At 43.9% G+C, this 15,359-nt stretch overlaps 1 protein-coding gene across 1 annotated transcript in view; it reads right to left on the bottom strand.

The window, feature by feature from the left end:
* LOC137438415 (pappalysin-1-like) overlaps positions 1 to 15,359 on the bottom strand; it is a 173,759-nt gene that overhangs the window by 119,649 nt on the left and 38,751 nt on the right. The window contains exon 3 of the mRNA XM_078767041.1: positions 7,774 to 7,919. Within this exon, the coding sequence (XP_078623167.1) occupies positions 7,774 to 7,919 (146 nt within the window). The remainder of the gene's footprint in view (positions 1 to 7,773; positions 7,920 to 15,359) is intronic.

Here is a 15,359-nt window from a genome sequence, read left to right as displayed (position 1 = left end):
GCGTACTTTTCCTTCCTTCTTTTCCCTGCGTGAGTGGGTGGGCTCTTGTCCGGGGATTAAGATAAGACCGATTAAGTATCTGCTCTGTGTCTCTTTACCCTGATCATTGTATAAATTGTATAATAAACCTGTGTTCTTCCTCCCATTTGGCCATCCACGTCATTTCGCCCATTGGCTTCGCATTGCACGAATAAAACCGCTCAATCGGGTTCAATAAGGATTAACGGCACAAGTCACGTGACACGCAAACCGCTCGGGCGTATCAGATCAGCGTGATTCGTGCGAGGTCCAGTCCCCGTTCTCGTGGCGGCGTGTGTATAGAAGGTACGAGGGGATTCGACCCAATACCCTTCCGCACGCTCGCTACGGGAGTGGCGGCTCGGCCTCGTGGACTCGAATCTCGAGGGGGAAAAGGGTTTGACCCCCCTCTGTATGTCGCGGGCTCGAGATCTGCAACAATATTATATATATATATATATATATATATATATATATATATATATATATATATATATACAGGGTGAGTCAAAATTAGTGCCCGATTTCTGTTTTTTCGGCTGTCAGATTCTTTCTGGGATGTCATGTTGTTAATAATTAAGCTCCACCTCATTATGGACGTCATGTTCGTCAGTGGCTTGATGAAAACTTTCCCGGAAAGTGGATCGGCCGCCGCGGTCCGATCGAGTGGCCGGCACGCTCCCCAGACCTTACACCTCCAGATTTCTTTCTTTGGGGGCTCATGAAAGACCTTGTTTATCGTGAAAAGCCTCATACCATTCAGGAATTGAAGGCTCAAATCACTGCAAAGTTTGAGGAAATTGATATCGAACTCTGCAAGCGTGTGTGCCACTCTGTGCCTGCTCGGCTGCAATTGTGCATCGATCACGAGGGAGGGCACTTTGAAAATTGCAAGTAAAACAGCTTGGTACACTTCGGTAATAATTTTCACCCGAATAAATGGTTAGATAAACATGTCATTCATTTATTTCTACATTCTTGTGCACTGTAATACAAATGGATGGCAAACAATCAATCAACTGACAGAAATATATATATAGCAATACCCCGTTTTATGCCATTTCGACCTACGTCAAATCCGACTTGACGCCACTCTTCTAGAGTAAATTTCAGTTCAGCGAACGTCATTATGTGCGACTTTACGTCACTCCTACATCATAAGAGGAGGACGTGAAAAAAATTAATTTTTCCTTAAAAATATATTTTAAATAAATAAAATAGTACATAAATTAACAATAAAAGAAGCTAAAAAAACAATTTAAAATAAAACAAGTGAATCCTCTTGGATTGCGCTGAGGTTCGGGCTTGGAATTTCTAGGAGGAAGTATAATTTGTATGCAATGAAAGTACATGTAATATGGGATCGAGTAAGATCGAGTAAGCTTCACCAGTGCGCGTGCGCGAATTTACGTCACGTCGGCAGCGAGAAGGCATTCCCCAACACGAACCAATCAGGAACTGCCACGCCCACTTATATGATCTCCGAATTCCTGTGACAGGAATTAGCGTTACACTGGCTGGAAGTCAATCGCTAAAGGCGCTTCCTCAGCGCCAATCACCAGTGCGCGTGCGCGAATTTACGTCACGTCAGCAGCGAGAAGGCGTTCCCCAACACGAACCAATCAGGAACTGCCACGCCCACTTATATGATCTCCGAATTCCTGTGACAGGAATTAGCGTTACACTGGCTGGAAGTCAATCGCTAAAGGCGCTTCCTCAGCGCCAATAAAAAGTACATTTAAATTTTTTTTTAAATGTACGTGCAGTATACTGTACGTACGCGTAGCTGCTGGTTCTCCTTCAAAACAAAGGCGACGCCATAAGCATTTTGTCCTGTGCTGCAGTCGCGTGCTTGCTTTGCCTTTCGCTGGTATTTTTGTAATTATTCCTTTACTGTGTAAAACAACGAACGTAACGTGGCAACGGCGAAACATGACGACGATGCCGGCTCGGACGACCGTCCATGGCAGACGTCACGTCACGTCACCGTGCAGAGTGTGCAATATCCGCGACAAGGTCAGGCCCCATGGCCCATGGCCCGTGTGAAACGAACGACCGTGTCATGCCTCGAGCCGGGGTGCCTCGTCGGGCACCTCGCCGGCATCCGGCGTCGACGAACCGATCGACGTGTGCTTGTGCACATGTGCATGGATTTGCAAATGCCTGCCTGTACGTCGTCGTTTCTGCATATATCGCATCGTCCAAAAAAAAGAAGCACGCAACTTCGGCCGTTCGAGGAAAGAAGGCAGGGCACGCCTTCGACTCGGAGGCGAGCGTCGATCCCCGGGGCGGCCGGGTTCACGGAACCCTGAGCTTGTTCGTTCGTCACAGACGACACGACACGACCACCGGTGAAACTGCTCGGACACGTTGGGTAAAGCACGCCGTGGTGAAGCGGGCCGCGGAGCCACTCGGCACACAAGCCTGCTCACGGTCGACACGTCCGTGCCGGTCACCCCGTTCGAGGAGAAGACCCGACCGATAGAAAACAACGGAGGGACTCCTGACGGGGAGCGGCAAAGATTTAGGGCGAAGCCGCAGCCTCCTCCGGTTATTTACTCTAGTTTTATGGTGTTTGTCTTCATTTTAAGGCATTTTAAAGACATTACGCCCGGTTTACATCAAAAACCGAGTTACGTCACGGCTTATGGAACCAGTTAATGACGTAGGCCGGGGTATTGCTGTATATATAATATTCTCCGTAGGTGATTCTGTCTGTCTGTCTCTGAAACGTCTGTCCGGGGTAGTGGCTACACGCGGTCTGGGAGGGGGGGCTTCAAAAACAAATGTCCACCATTTTGTTTCCTCGCATAGCTTTGAGACCTGTTTTGTTAGGCCAGTGGTGTCTTGCTCTCTCTCACGGTTTTATTTCAACTCTAATTCGATGTCATTTCTTTTTTCACAGTCACTAACATGGTTTTAGACTCGGTTGAAAAAAAATGGGAATAAAATTCGATGAAAGTTTCCGTTTATAGAACGAAATGCATTTTCAAAGACCTATAACTTAAAGGCCATTGAGATTCTCTCAGGACTTTATCTCGACTCTAACTCACCGTCTGATTTCATTTTTATCAATGGTTTTAGACTAAGTTTCAGCAATAATTGAGAAAATTCCGAGATATATTAAAAATTCGCGGCATGATCGCGGCATATCATACACCACCCAAATAACACAGACAGGAAATTGCCGAGATATATTAAAAATTCGCTTTTTATTTTCCGTTAAGATATATTACTTTTCCGTTTGATGAGTCGTCACAAAAAAGTCAACAATGTGGGGAGAGGGGCAGAGCTTCGTTCGAAATTGCCGACAGATATGTATTCGTTCCAATTTCATTCATCTAAAGGTAATCCTGTTTAAACACTCTATTCATTCCATCGATGTTTTTTTTTTTTTCACACGAGTTTTCAAGACTGAAACGTGTTCACATCCAGGATTAATAAACAAACTCTATTTCACGTGTGCATGTAATTCACATGTGTAAAATAAATAAATAAACATAGACGGGAGGTTGCCGAGATATTTTTTCATTCTTATTTTATAAGTTATGTCCACGTACACTTTAAATAAGTATATTTGAAATCTTTAATTTTAAAAATGTCATTTTGTATGCTGTAACGAAAAGAGTAACATTGGTTTTCACGGGACAGAAAGGTGTTATGTGATGTTCTTATACACCGCCCAAAAGACTTTTCCCAGGGACATTTCCATTTGAGCTGTATTCTTTTTATAGTCAGAGGGTTTCATTCTTTAGACGTCGTCACAATAAAAACTTGCAATTAGGTACTCTGCAAGTGGGGAGAAGGGCGGAGCATCGTTTATGTGTCGCCACTCGCATTTGTAAATGTAGCTTCACACTGTAGAAACCAGGCTTTTAGAATCATTGTTATCTCCCACGATGAAGCTGATTTTGAGGGCCTTTCGCTCTCCCACCACAGGAAGGTTGGTGGTCTTTCTGCCTTCTACAGACTCCTCTCTGGCCGAGCTCCACCTGCGATATCTGTGCTCTGTCCCCCAAATATTCCTGCATGACGCACAAGATCTGCCAGCAACCCTCTTCTGGTAAAACTGCCAAAATCTAGACTCTCCGCTCACCTTCACTCTTTCATTCCTCTTTTCTCCCACCTCTGGAACAATCTCCCACATTCTCCTCAATCCCACTCCTCCCTCCAGGTCTTTTAAAAACAGCTGCTCACCACCCCCATTCAAAACCTTGAACTTTTCTACCCCCATCAACACACCCCAAATCCACCTTTTTCAAATTCTGTTTTCTTTCCTGAAAGTCCTATTAGTGTCCATTTGTTTATCCTTAGTACCTCCCTCCCCCCCCCCCCCCATTCCCCCGCCTCCACTCTTCCCTCACCCCTCTCCATTCAAAAGATCTCCCGATGTCCCTTTTCTCTGCTGCTTTCCTGCTTGCTCCTCACTCCCCCTCTTGTCTCTCGCTCCCTTTATTATATGTTCTATGTGTTAGCTCTTACACGAGCATCGACTTGGTATACAAAAAAAAAAAAACACCATCCCTATCATGAAGCATGGTGTGGCAGCATCATGATATGGGGATGCTTTTCAGCAACAGGGACTGGGACACTTGCAAGGATAGAGGGAACAATTAATGGAGCCAAATCCAGCAAATCCTTCAGGGGAACATGCTTCAGAGTTCAAAAGGTCTCAGACTGCAGTGCAGATTTACATTCCAACAGGACAATGACCCCAAGCATACAGCCAAAGCAACACTGGAATGGCTTCAGAACTAGAATGTGAAAGTCTTTGAGTGGACCAGCCAAAGCCCAGACTTGAATCCCATTGATAATTATCTATGGAAAGACTCGAAAATTGTTGTTCACAGACACTCCCCATCCAACTTGACAGAGCTTCAGTTAATCTGCAGGTGCTCCTGCCTCACACCGAGCTCGGCTTCATGCTGTTGAAACCAAAGCTTTCAGAATCATTGGAATCTCCTGTGATCAAGCTAACTCCGAGGGCCTTTCACTCTCTCACCGCAGGCAGGTTGGTGGTCTTTCTGCTTTCTACCGACTCCTCTCCAGCATAGCTCCTCCAGCTCTGTCTGTGCTCTGTCCCCCAAATATTCCTACAGGTCGCACAAGATCTGCCAGCAACCCTCTTCTGGTGAAACTGCCAAAATCAAGACTCTCTGCTCACCTTCACTCTTTCATTCCTCTTTTCCCCACCTCTGGACCAAACTCCCTCACTCTCCTCAATCCCACTCCTCCATCCAGGTCTTTAAAACAGCTGTTCACCACCATCTCTTATCTTCCCCCATCCAAAACCTTGATCTTTTCTACCCCCATTAATTCACCCCATATCCACTTTTTTGAAATGCCGACTTCTTTCCTGGAAGTCCGAGCAGTGTCCATGTGTTTTCTACCTCTACCCCCTTCCTATGCCTCCTCTTCCCACCAATCCCTCTCCCTCAAAAAGATCTCCCGATGTCCCTGCTCTCAAATGTTGTACTTGTGTGCTTCCCTCTCTCTCCTCATCTAATCTCCGCTCCCTTTATTATATGTTTTATGTGTCCGTTTGTTTGTTTTTTTGTGATTAATGTTACCTCTTACACGAGCCTCGAACTTGTATACAAAAATATATATGTATATATCTCCCCAAATCCAGATGTGCAAAGCTGATGCAGATATACCCAAGACTCGAAACTGCAATCGCTGCCAAAGGCGCTTCTACGATGCATTGACTCAGGGGCTTGAATACTTATCGGTGATACCAAAGGTGATATAATATATCTAAAATTTCTAAAATAAAAATTCGACTTTGACATTAAGTGGTATTATGTGTACATCATTGACAATTTTTTTAAATTTAATCCATTTTAAATTCAGGATGTAACACAACAAAATATGAAAAAGTCAAGGGATATGTACAGTCACGTGAAAAAGTAAGTACACCCCATGTAAAGTTTTGACTTTTTAAACATATTTCAACATACAGCTATTTGATCTTCATTTCAACAATATTGATAGATAAAGGTGATATAATATAACAAATATCATTAAACATTTACATTTTGTAGTCCATTGTATAATTTAAATAAACATAAATGCAAATTTCGCATGTGGAAAAAGTAAGTACACCCCTACATTTATCACTACGTCAAATACCTAAAATTAGAATCAGGTGCACCAGCTCAGGTGCAAATGATTAGAACATCGTTAGAGAGGATCTTGGAGGAACCTGTCTTATTTAAACCTCAGACATTTAGTTTCGTTTGCTCTTTGTTGTTGGTGTGCGGCGTCACCATGCCTAGATCAAAAGAGCTCTCTGAGGCCTTCAGAACGAAGGTTATAGACGCCTATGAGTCTGGGAAGGGATTTAAAAAGATCTCCAAACAATTTGAAATCAATCATTCGACTGTCCAGAAGATCATCTACAAGTGGAGAAGATTCCAAACAACTGCCAACTTGTTCAGGCCAGGCCACCCCAGCAAGTTCAGCCCAAGAGCAGACCGCAAGATGCTGAAAGACGTCTCTAAGAACCCCAGAATGTCATCACGGGACCTACAGGTAGCTCTTGCCACTGTTGATGTCAAAGTGCATGAGTCAACCATGAGAAAGAGGCTGCACAAATTTGATCTACATGGGAGGTGTGCCAGGAGGAAACCTTTGCTGTACAGAAAGAACATCAGGGCAAGACTAAAGTTTGCCAATGAACACCGAGGCAAAGACCAGCACTTCTGGAACAATGTGCTCTGGACAGATGAGTCAAATGTAGAGCTATTTGGCCACAGTACCAGAAGACATGTTTGGCGAAAAACAAAGACAGCATTTGACCACAAGAACCTGATACCAACTGTAAAGCATGGTGGTGGAAATATTATGGTTTTGGGCAGCTTTGCTGCATCAGGGCCTGGGCAGATCACCATCAGAGAATCCACTATGAATTCTTCATTGTACCAGAGGATTCTTGAGGATAATGTGAGGCCATCTGTCGGAAGGTTGAAGCTCAACCGAAGGTGGACCTTGCAACATGACAATGACCCTAAACATACCAGTAAATCCACCAAGGAATGGCTGAAAAGAAAGAAATGGAGGGTTCTGGAATGGCCAAGTCAAAGCCCGGATCTAAATCCCATCGAGATGTTGTGGGGGGATTTGAAACGAGCTGTGCATGCAAGAAACCCCTCAAACATCGCACAGCTGAAAGAATTCTGCATGGAGGAGTGGGCAAAAATTTCTCCCAGTCAATATCAGAGACTGGTAGACAGTTATAAGAAACGCCTACTTGAGGTTGTTTCTGCCAAAGGGGGCAATGCCACCTATTAGAGCCAAGGGTGTACTTACTTTTTCCACATGCGAAATTTGCATTTATGTTAATTTAAATTATACAATGGACTACAAAATGTAAATGTTTCAAGATATTTGTTATATTATATCACCTTTATCTGTCAATATTGTTGAAATGAAGATCAAATAGCTGTACGTTGAAATATGTTGAAAAAGTCAAAACTTTACATGGGGTGTACTTACTTTTTCACGTGACTGTATGTTACATTCTCCAAATTCAGAGATGAATCCAAATGGTTCTCAAAACATTATATCTAGAGGTTTTACTTGGTGAAGTGCACATTAAATCAGTTGAACAATATTAGAAATGTTAGGAACACAATATTGTTTGAGCATAATAAGAAGGAAGAGAAAAACAATAGGATGGGAAAAAATTAAAATAACACGAAAGGTAGCAATAATTAGAAAAGTGAATATCTGTGTGTGAGATGAAAGCCATACCCATATGAGATAAGGCATCTTTACTCCAGGGCCACGTGGCTACACCAGCCAAGTCTTCCTCCAGGATGTTGGCGAAGAAAACATTTAGATGACTCGAACCATCCAAATGCAAAACATCTTTGAGCTCAGGAACTGTAAGGAATGCCCTGACCACCCACAAATACAGTACATATAAAAAAAAAAAATTCATATTTCATAACGTTATGGTTTATTTTTATTATTGCTACTAGCTAAACTACCCTGCATTTCCAAGGGGAAATTCAATGAAATACTCTGACAATTAAATTTGTGTTGTTGACATCAAATCACTACAACCTCAACACATGGTCTTCACAATACATATTACTCAATCGCTTCTGGGAGAGAAAAAAAAACCCCAGGCAGTGTCTAAGCACAATATCCAATTAGGGCCTGAATCTGGTTTCATCTGAGGTCAATATTTTAGCCCCCGTTTGACTTAGTCCAAAACGGGGGCTTATGGATTGAGGAATTGTTTATCCATCCGTCCGTCTGTCCATGCGTGCGTCCACAAGCATATCTCGGAGATGTATGGACCAATTTTGTTCATTCTTGGCACAAATATAATACATGATAGTATACATAAGCACACAATTTTGCTTCGCGATGTGATCAAAGACATCGTTACATATGAATTACATATGAACGAACGTTGCTTCGCTATGTCATCAAAGATGGCTGACTGGCGGCCATTTTAGTTGTAAAAAAATTCGATGTTGAACACGTCCTCAACCATTTCTCGGACATGCATTTTCCAATGTTGTTAAAATTAGGCACACCAATAATGAATGATGGCTTACATATACATGTCAGTATTCTTTCGTGATCAGATCCAAGATAGCCGATTGGTGACCATTTTGTTACTTAAATGTGTCCCCAACCATTTCTTGAACATTCATAGTCTAATTTTTCTCAAACTTGGCACAAGCACAGTATATGATGGCATACAGTACATATGCACCTCACTTTATTTGGTAATCTGATCAAAGATGGCCGACTGATAGACTGGCGGCCATTTTACTTGTAAAAAAACCCGATATTGAACACGTCCTCAACCATTTCTCGGACATGCATTTACTGATCTTGTTCAAACTTGGCACACAGAAAATGAATGATGGGTTACATATGAACGTCACGTTTTTTCGAGATCAGATCCAAGATGGCCAAATGGTGGCCATTTTGTTAACTAAAACATGTCCCCAACCATTTCTCGCCATACATGGACCGATTTTGTTCAAACTTGGCACAAAGACAATACTTGAGAGTATACATATGCAAACGATTTTGTTTTGTAATCTGACAAAAGATGGCCGACTGACTGCCTTTAACTCAGTACAGCAAAATTACTAAAAACACGGAGGCTATGACATTTTATGTCTTTTTCTTATTGTTTATCCAAACATAGCCCTCAACCTTCCTCTGGATGAAAGAGTAGGCCATGGAAAGTTTGGTTGCATTGGGTACGAAAGCATAAATGAACAAACAAAAACAAACTTTCTTCTTCATATAATAGGTAGCAGAGTACTCACCCTTTTTGTAAGTCGAGTTTGCAAATTACTTGCTGAAAAAGGATCGTTTGTGTTTTACAAGAAGACTATAGACATTGTATGGTGTGCACTTCGAAGGTTCTTTTGGTCTAAAGGGGGTTACATTCCAATAGTAGTTCGTGTGTAGAGGATTGGAAGTGTCTAATTTCTAAAGCATGTAAATAGGGGGTAAAAATGTCCAAGCGGTCTAAAGCTCGAAATGGTAAAGGGTCCAAGCTGTCTGTCTAATCTGTCTGAAGGGTGTAAGGGGTCTAAATGGTGTTAAGGACTAAGGGGTCTAAAGTCGCTTAAGGGGTGTAATGGTCTAATGGTTCCAGGAGTCCAAAAGGTATATAAAAGGTCGAAAGCGTGAAGGGATGGAGTGTTTTTTTTTGTTGTTTTTTTTAAATACATAATCGAGGCTCGTGAAAGAGCTAACATTTATCACACAAACAAATCAAACAGATAAACAAACAAAGTATATAAAAAGGGGAGCGGTAGACAAGATGGGGAGAGAAGGGGAAGCACATAAACACAACATTTGTGAGGGACATCGGGAATGTGTGGGAGGGAGAGGGCTTGGGGGGAGGCGGCGTGGGAAGGGGGGGGGGGGGTGGGAGAAGTATAAACACAGGGACACCATGGACTTCCAGGAAAGAAGTTGGTATTTCAAAAAAAGAGGATTTGGGGTGAAATTAGCGGGGGTAGAAAAGATCAAGGTTTTGGATGGGGGAAGATAAGAGATGGTGGTGAACAGCTGTTTTAAAGACCTGGCGGGAGGAGTGGGATTGAAGGGAGTGGGGGAGTTTGTTCCAGAGGCGGGAGAAAAGAGGAATGAAGGAGTGAACGTGAGCAGAGAGTCTTGATTTTGGCAGTTTAACCATAAGAGGGTTGCAGTCAGATCTTGTGCGACCTTTAGGAATATTTGGGGGACAGAGCCCAGAGAGAGCTGGAGGAGCAAGGCCGAAGAGGAGTCGGTAGAAGACAGAAAGACCACCAACCTGCCTGCAGTGAGTAAGTGAAAGGCCCCCGGAGGTAGCTTCATCACGGGAGATTCTAATGATTCTGAACGCTTTGGTTTCAACAGCGTGAAGCCGAGCTAGGTGTGAGGCAGGAGAACCAGTCCAGAGGGGAGAGCAGTATTCCATTGAGCTGCGGATGAAAGCCTTGTATGTGGTGAGGAGCTCAGGTGTGCCGAGGAAACGTGGTGAAATGGTCTTCAAGGCAAAAGGGGTCTTAATGGTCTTAAGGTTCAGGTATTTGGGGCCTTAGGGGTCTCAAGGGTCTTTGGGCTCTCAAGGGTCTTTGAGATCTTATGGGTCTTCAGGATATTAGGGGTCTAAAAGTGTCTTAAGGGTCTTTGGGATATTTAGCATCTTTCAGGTATTAAAGGGTCTTCAGGATCTTAGAGGTCTGAAAGGATATTAGGGGTCTGAAGAGTCTTTGAGCCCTGAAGGGTCTTTGGGTTCTTAGGGGTATTTGGGCTCTTAAAGGTCTTTGGCATCTTTGTTTTCTTAAAGGGTTTTCAGGATCTGAGGGGTATGGTGGGGTCTTAGGGGTCTCAAGGGTCTTTGATGTATTAGAGTATTAGGGGTATTTGGGGTCTAAAAGGGTCTTAAGGGTGTTTAGGGTCTTCAAGGGACTTATGGGTCTTTGGAGTCACCTCTCTCAAGCATGTAAAAAGTCTTCTCTCAATCATTTAATGTAATCTCTCATGCATGTAAAATTGTAAAAGGCATGTAAGAAAAAGTGTCTTTGGGGTCTTTAAAGACTGAGGTGGTGATGAAAAGATCCTTTGGACAATCCCTGTCGGACTTTGTCTGTGTGCCAAATTTGGTGGTTGGCGGGCCAGAGGTCTTTGAAAAAAAAAAAAATGCAAATACAGACGGACAGACATTTGATTTATTAGATATGCAATTTATTCAACTAAACAGCTAAGGAAATGCAACAGTAAACTCAACAGGTAAATTATCTATTATGTTGTACGAGTACTGTAGATGTCGACACATTACGAACCGGCATACAAAAAATAATGGAATTTCCTTGTCAAAATTATTATTGACTTCATTTGTCAGGCAACATCACCAGTGCTGGGAAAGGCATCGTGTAGAAACTATATAATTTGAGAGTTCCTTTGCTAACCCAAAATGGCACGAGCGGAAAGTATGCCAACCCAGCCACACCCCCAACGTCATTCCTTGTCCTTCTTGTCACACACCTAACTTGTTCACCAAATTTCATTCAAATCCGTCCATAGCTTTTTGAGATATCGTGCTATATATAGTTTTTTTTATTGTGCTATATATATATATATATATATATATATATATATCCTTTCCTCTCCCCTCCCCTCACCGCTCCTCCCCGCCTTCCTACCCCTATCCCCCCTTCCCCAGGGCAAAGGAAAGGGAACGGGGGGGGGGGGGGGGGGAGGAGGAGGAGGGGGTAAAGGGAGAGGGGAGCGAGGGCAGGGGGGGGAAGGGGCAGGAGATGGGGGAATAAAGGCTGGGGATGGGAGAAGGGGAGGGGGAGGTGAAGGGAGGGAGGGAAACAGTGAGGAGAAGGGAAGGGAGGAGGAAGGAAAAAGAGTGGAGGAGGAGAGAGAGGAGGGAGAGTGGGAGGGGGTGAGAGAGGAGGGAGAGTGGAGGGGAGAGAGAAATGAGGGAGGGGAGAGAGAAATGAGGGAGGAGAGAAGAAGGGAGGGTGAAAAGGGGAGAGAGGGGGGAGGTGGGCGAGGGGGGATGGGGAAGCGAGGAGGGGTAGGAGCAGGGAGAGAGAGGAGGGTGGAGCAAGGAAGTGGGGGGGGGGGGGGGGATAGGGAGAGTGACTAGATCACACAAAAATGTTGGTCAATGAAAAATGGGTACGTGCAAACAAAAAGACAGCTCTGTCTACTGTAACGCCATGGCTTACAAAAGCGACCTGAATAGTGTTCACCAAGTGGTTGTTCACCTCGTTAATCATATTCAAAAAGGGTGTTATAACACACCCAAACTTCCCCACCTTGTGGCTAATTAAGTACACAGGCATTTCTCACTTAATTTGTAGAGCCCTTGCCAAGCAGGTTAAGCACTCCAGCAAGCACTCCAACAAAATGGGTGATAAGGAACGGCTGGCTTGGCAAGCGATAGCAATTGCTGATTGCTTCTGGTTTAAATGGCTGGGGAATTTTAAAAACAGATCGATATCAAGCAGAAAATCATGTGGAAACCACTGAGAGTAGACAAATTCAAAAAAGGTGTTATAACACACCCAAACTTCCTCGGCCTTGTGACTAAAAACAAAAAGGGAGCTCTGTCTGCTATAACACCATGGCTTGGAAAAGCAGCCTGAATAGGGTTCACCAATCGCTAGATGTGATAAATTGTCAGATTTCACTCCAGATTTGGACATTATTTAGTCTACAGCATCCAATCCTCATATCCGAATCCAGATATTGATGATATTGTTACGTTTGTGGGGGGTAGGCAATGATTACCTTAGTCCAGGTAGAAGTGTATAGCTTACCATGCTCTGTATGTTGTGAAGAAGAAGAAACCCCATGTATCATAAGTAGGGATCGGGGAGACCGTATGTGTGTAAATGTATAAGTGTCCCCGTTAGAGGGGTGGGGTTATGTTAATTAGTTAGGGATTATGGGTAATGAATCCCCTGTATGTAATTGCCTCTGTTTTTTTCCCTCTGTTCCTTATGACAATGCAGTACACACACAAGGCCAGGCAATAGCGAAATAAAAGACACTAAATAAAAGCTAATCGGAAACAGGACTTTGAGCACCACCGATGATACCACCGACGGGTGATAACATCAAGCAGGCAGGTCCGGGAGGCAACGCCCCGGAGACCAGTAATTGGTGAGATTTGTCGAGCAACGAAGAGAGGGACTGGCTGATAGGAGCAGGCACGGGCGGCATCGAATGACGTCAGAGCCTCGAGTACAAAGGAGTTGGAGGGCCGACATTTTCTCTCTCGGCTTCTGGATCTGAAAGTGAGCGGTCGCATTAATTTGCTCTTGCGGTGGGCCGGTCTCAATGAACGGTCGACGTTTACGAGCTCTTGGCTGTGGGGCTTGGTGGTGAACGGTCGTGTTCCGACATCATCACCGTGATCGTAAGGAGGAGTGAACTGCGGTTTCTCGCGCACAGACCGCGGACCGAGGCCTGTGCTGTTCCTGCCAAGGACACGGGGGTTTTGACAATTCCCGAGGGGGTTCAGGAGACGCTCAGAGCTAAGTACATACACACGCTTTGTTTTCACCTTTATTTTTCCCTTTGTGTGTTTACGGGTCTCTGTGGGAACGTCCCATTTAGAAATCTTAGTTTTGCCGTGTGTCATTTTGTAATCGGCATTTCTTCAATAAAGCCGTATTTTTGTACATTATAAATCCAGTGTCGGCTTGAATTAATCACCGCAGGTTCAAAGACGTCCGGTGGGACCCATGAAGGTAAGCTCCTCCCCATGCGTGTATTCTCCGCGATATTTTGATTGAAAGCCACGGAGTGTTAAGCTCGATCAGCCAATCCGTCAGAGACCGATCGTTATCGGCACGGATAGGACAATATGCTTCAATTGTGGAATGATAATCGATTGTGTTTCCAAGGCAAGGTACGTTTGAGTGGGCCAAAACAAAATGGCGGCTTAAGAACCCAGTGAGGTGCAGTGGGTGGACCAAGATGGCGGGCCGCCATATTGGTAAGCCACCACATCGGGTTTGTATTCTTATGAGCACCTCATTAATCATCTTCAAAAAGGGTGTTATAACACACCCAAACACCCAGTTTTCATCTTTGCAATCTGTTGGAGGTCCAGGTGTATGCATGCAAAGCTTCATGGTTTTGGAGTTATGGAGGAGACAGATGGACAGACACTGCCTTTTATTATATATATGCATGTGTATATACAGTCACGTGAAAAAGTAAGTACACCCCATGTAAAGTTTTGACTTTTTCAACATATTTCAACATACAGCTATTTGATCTTCATTTCAACAATATTGATAGATTAAGGTGATATAATATAACAAATATCATGAAACATTTACATTTTGTCCATTGTATAATATAAATAAACAAAAGTGCAAATTTCGCATGTGGAAAAGTAAGTACACCCTTGGCTCTAATCGGTGGTATTGCCCCCTTTGGAAGAAACAACCTCAAGTAGGCGTTTCTTATAACTGTCTACCAGTCTCTGACATCGACTGGGAGAAATTTTTGCCCACTCCTCCATGCAGAATTCTTTCAGCTGTGCGATGTTTGAGGGGTTTCTTGCATGCACAGCTCGTTTCAAATCCCCCCACAACATCTCGATGGGATTTAGATCCGGGCTTTGACTTGGCCATTCCAGAACCCTCCATTTCTTTCTTTTCAGCCATTCCTTGGTGGATTTACTGGTATGTTTAGGGTCATTGTCATGTTGCAAGGTCCACCTTCGGTTGAGCTTCAACTCTCCGACAGATGGCCTCACATTATCCTCAAGCATCCTCTGGTACAATGAAGAATTCATAGTGGATTCTCTGATGGTGAGCTGCCCAGGCCCTGATGCAGCAAAGCTGCCCCAAACCATAATATTTCCACCACCATGCTTTACAGTTGGTATCAGGTTCTTGTGGTCAAATGCTGTCTTTGGTTTTCGCCAAACATGGCTTCTGGTACTGTGGCCAAATAGCTCTCCCTTTGACTCATCTGTCCAGACCACATTGTTCCAGAAGTGCTAGTCTTTGCCTGTGTTCTTTGGCAAACTTTAGTCTTGCCCTGATGTTCTTTCTGGACAGCAAAGGTTTCCTCCTGGCACACCTCCCATGGAGATCAAATTTGTGCAGCCTCTTTCTGATGGTAGACTCGTGCACTTTGACATCAACAGTGTCAAAAGCTAACTGGAGGTCCCTTGATGACATTCTGGGGTTCTTAGAGACTTCTTTCAGCATCTTGCGGTCTGCTCTCGGGCTGAACTTGCTGGGACGGCCTGGCCTGAACAAGTTGGCAGTTGTTTGGAATCTTCTCCACTTGTAGATGACCTTCCGGACTGTAGAATGATTAATTTCAAA

This window comes from Myxine glutinosa, chromosome 13, assembly GCF_964187855.1.
Source record: "Myxine glutinosa chromosome 13, kmMyxGlut1.1, whole genome shotgun sequence".
NCBI lineage: Eukaryota > Metazoa > Chordata > Myxini > Myxiniformes > Myxinidae > Myxine > Myxine glutinosa.
The sequence above is the reverse complement of the archived record's forward strand: the minus strand, read 5'-3'. Positions and strand labels throughout refer to the sequence as shown.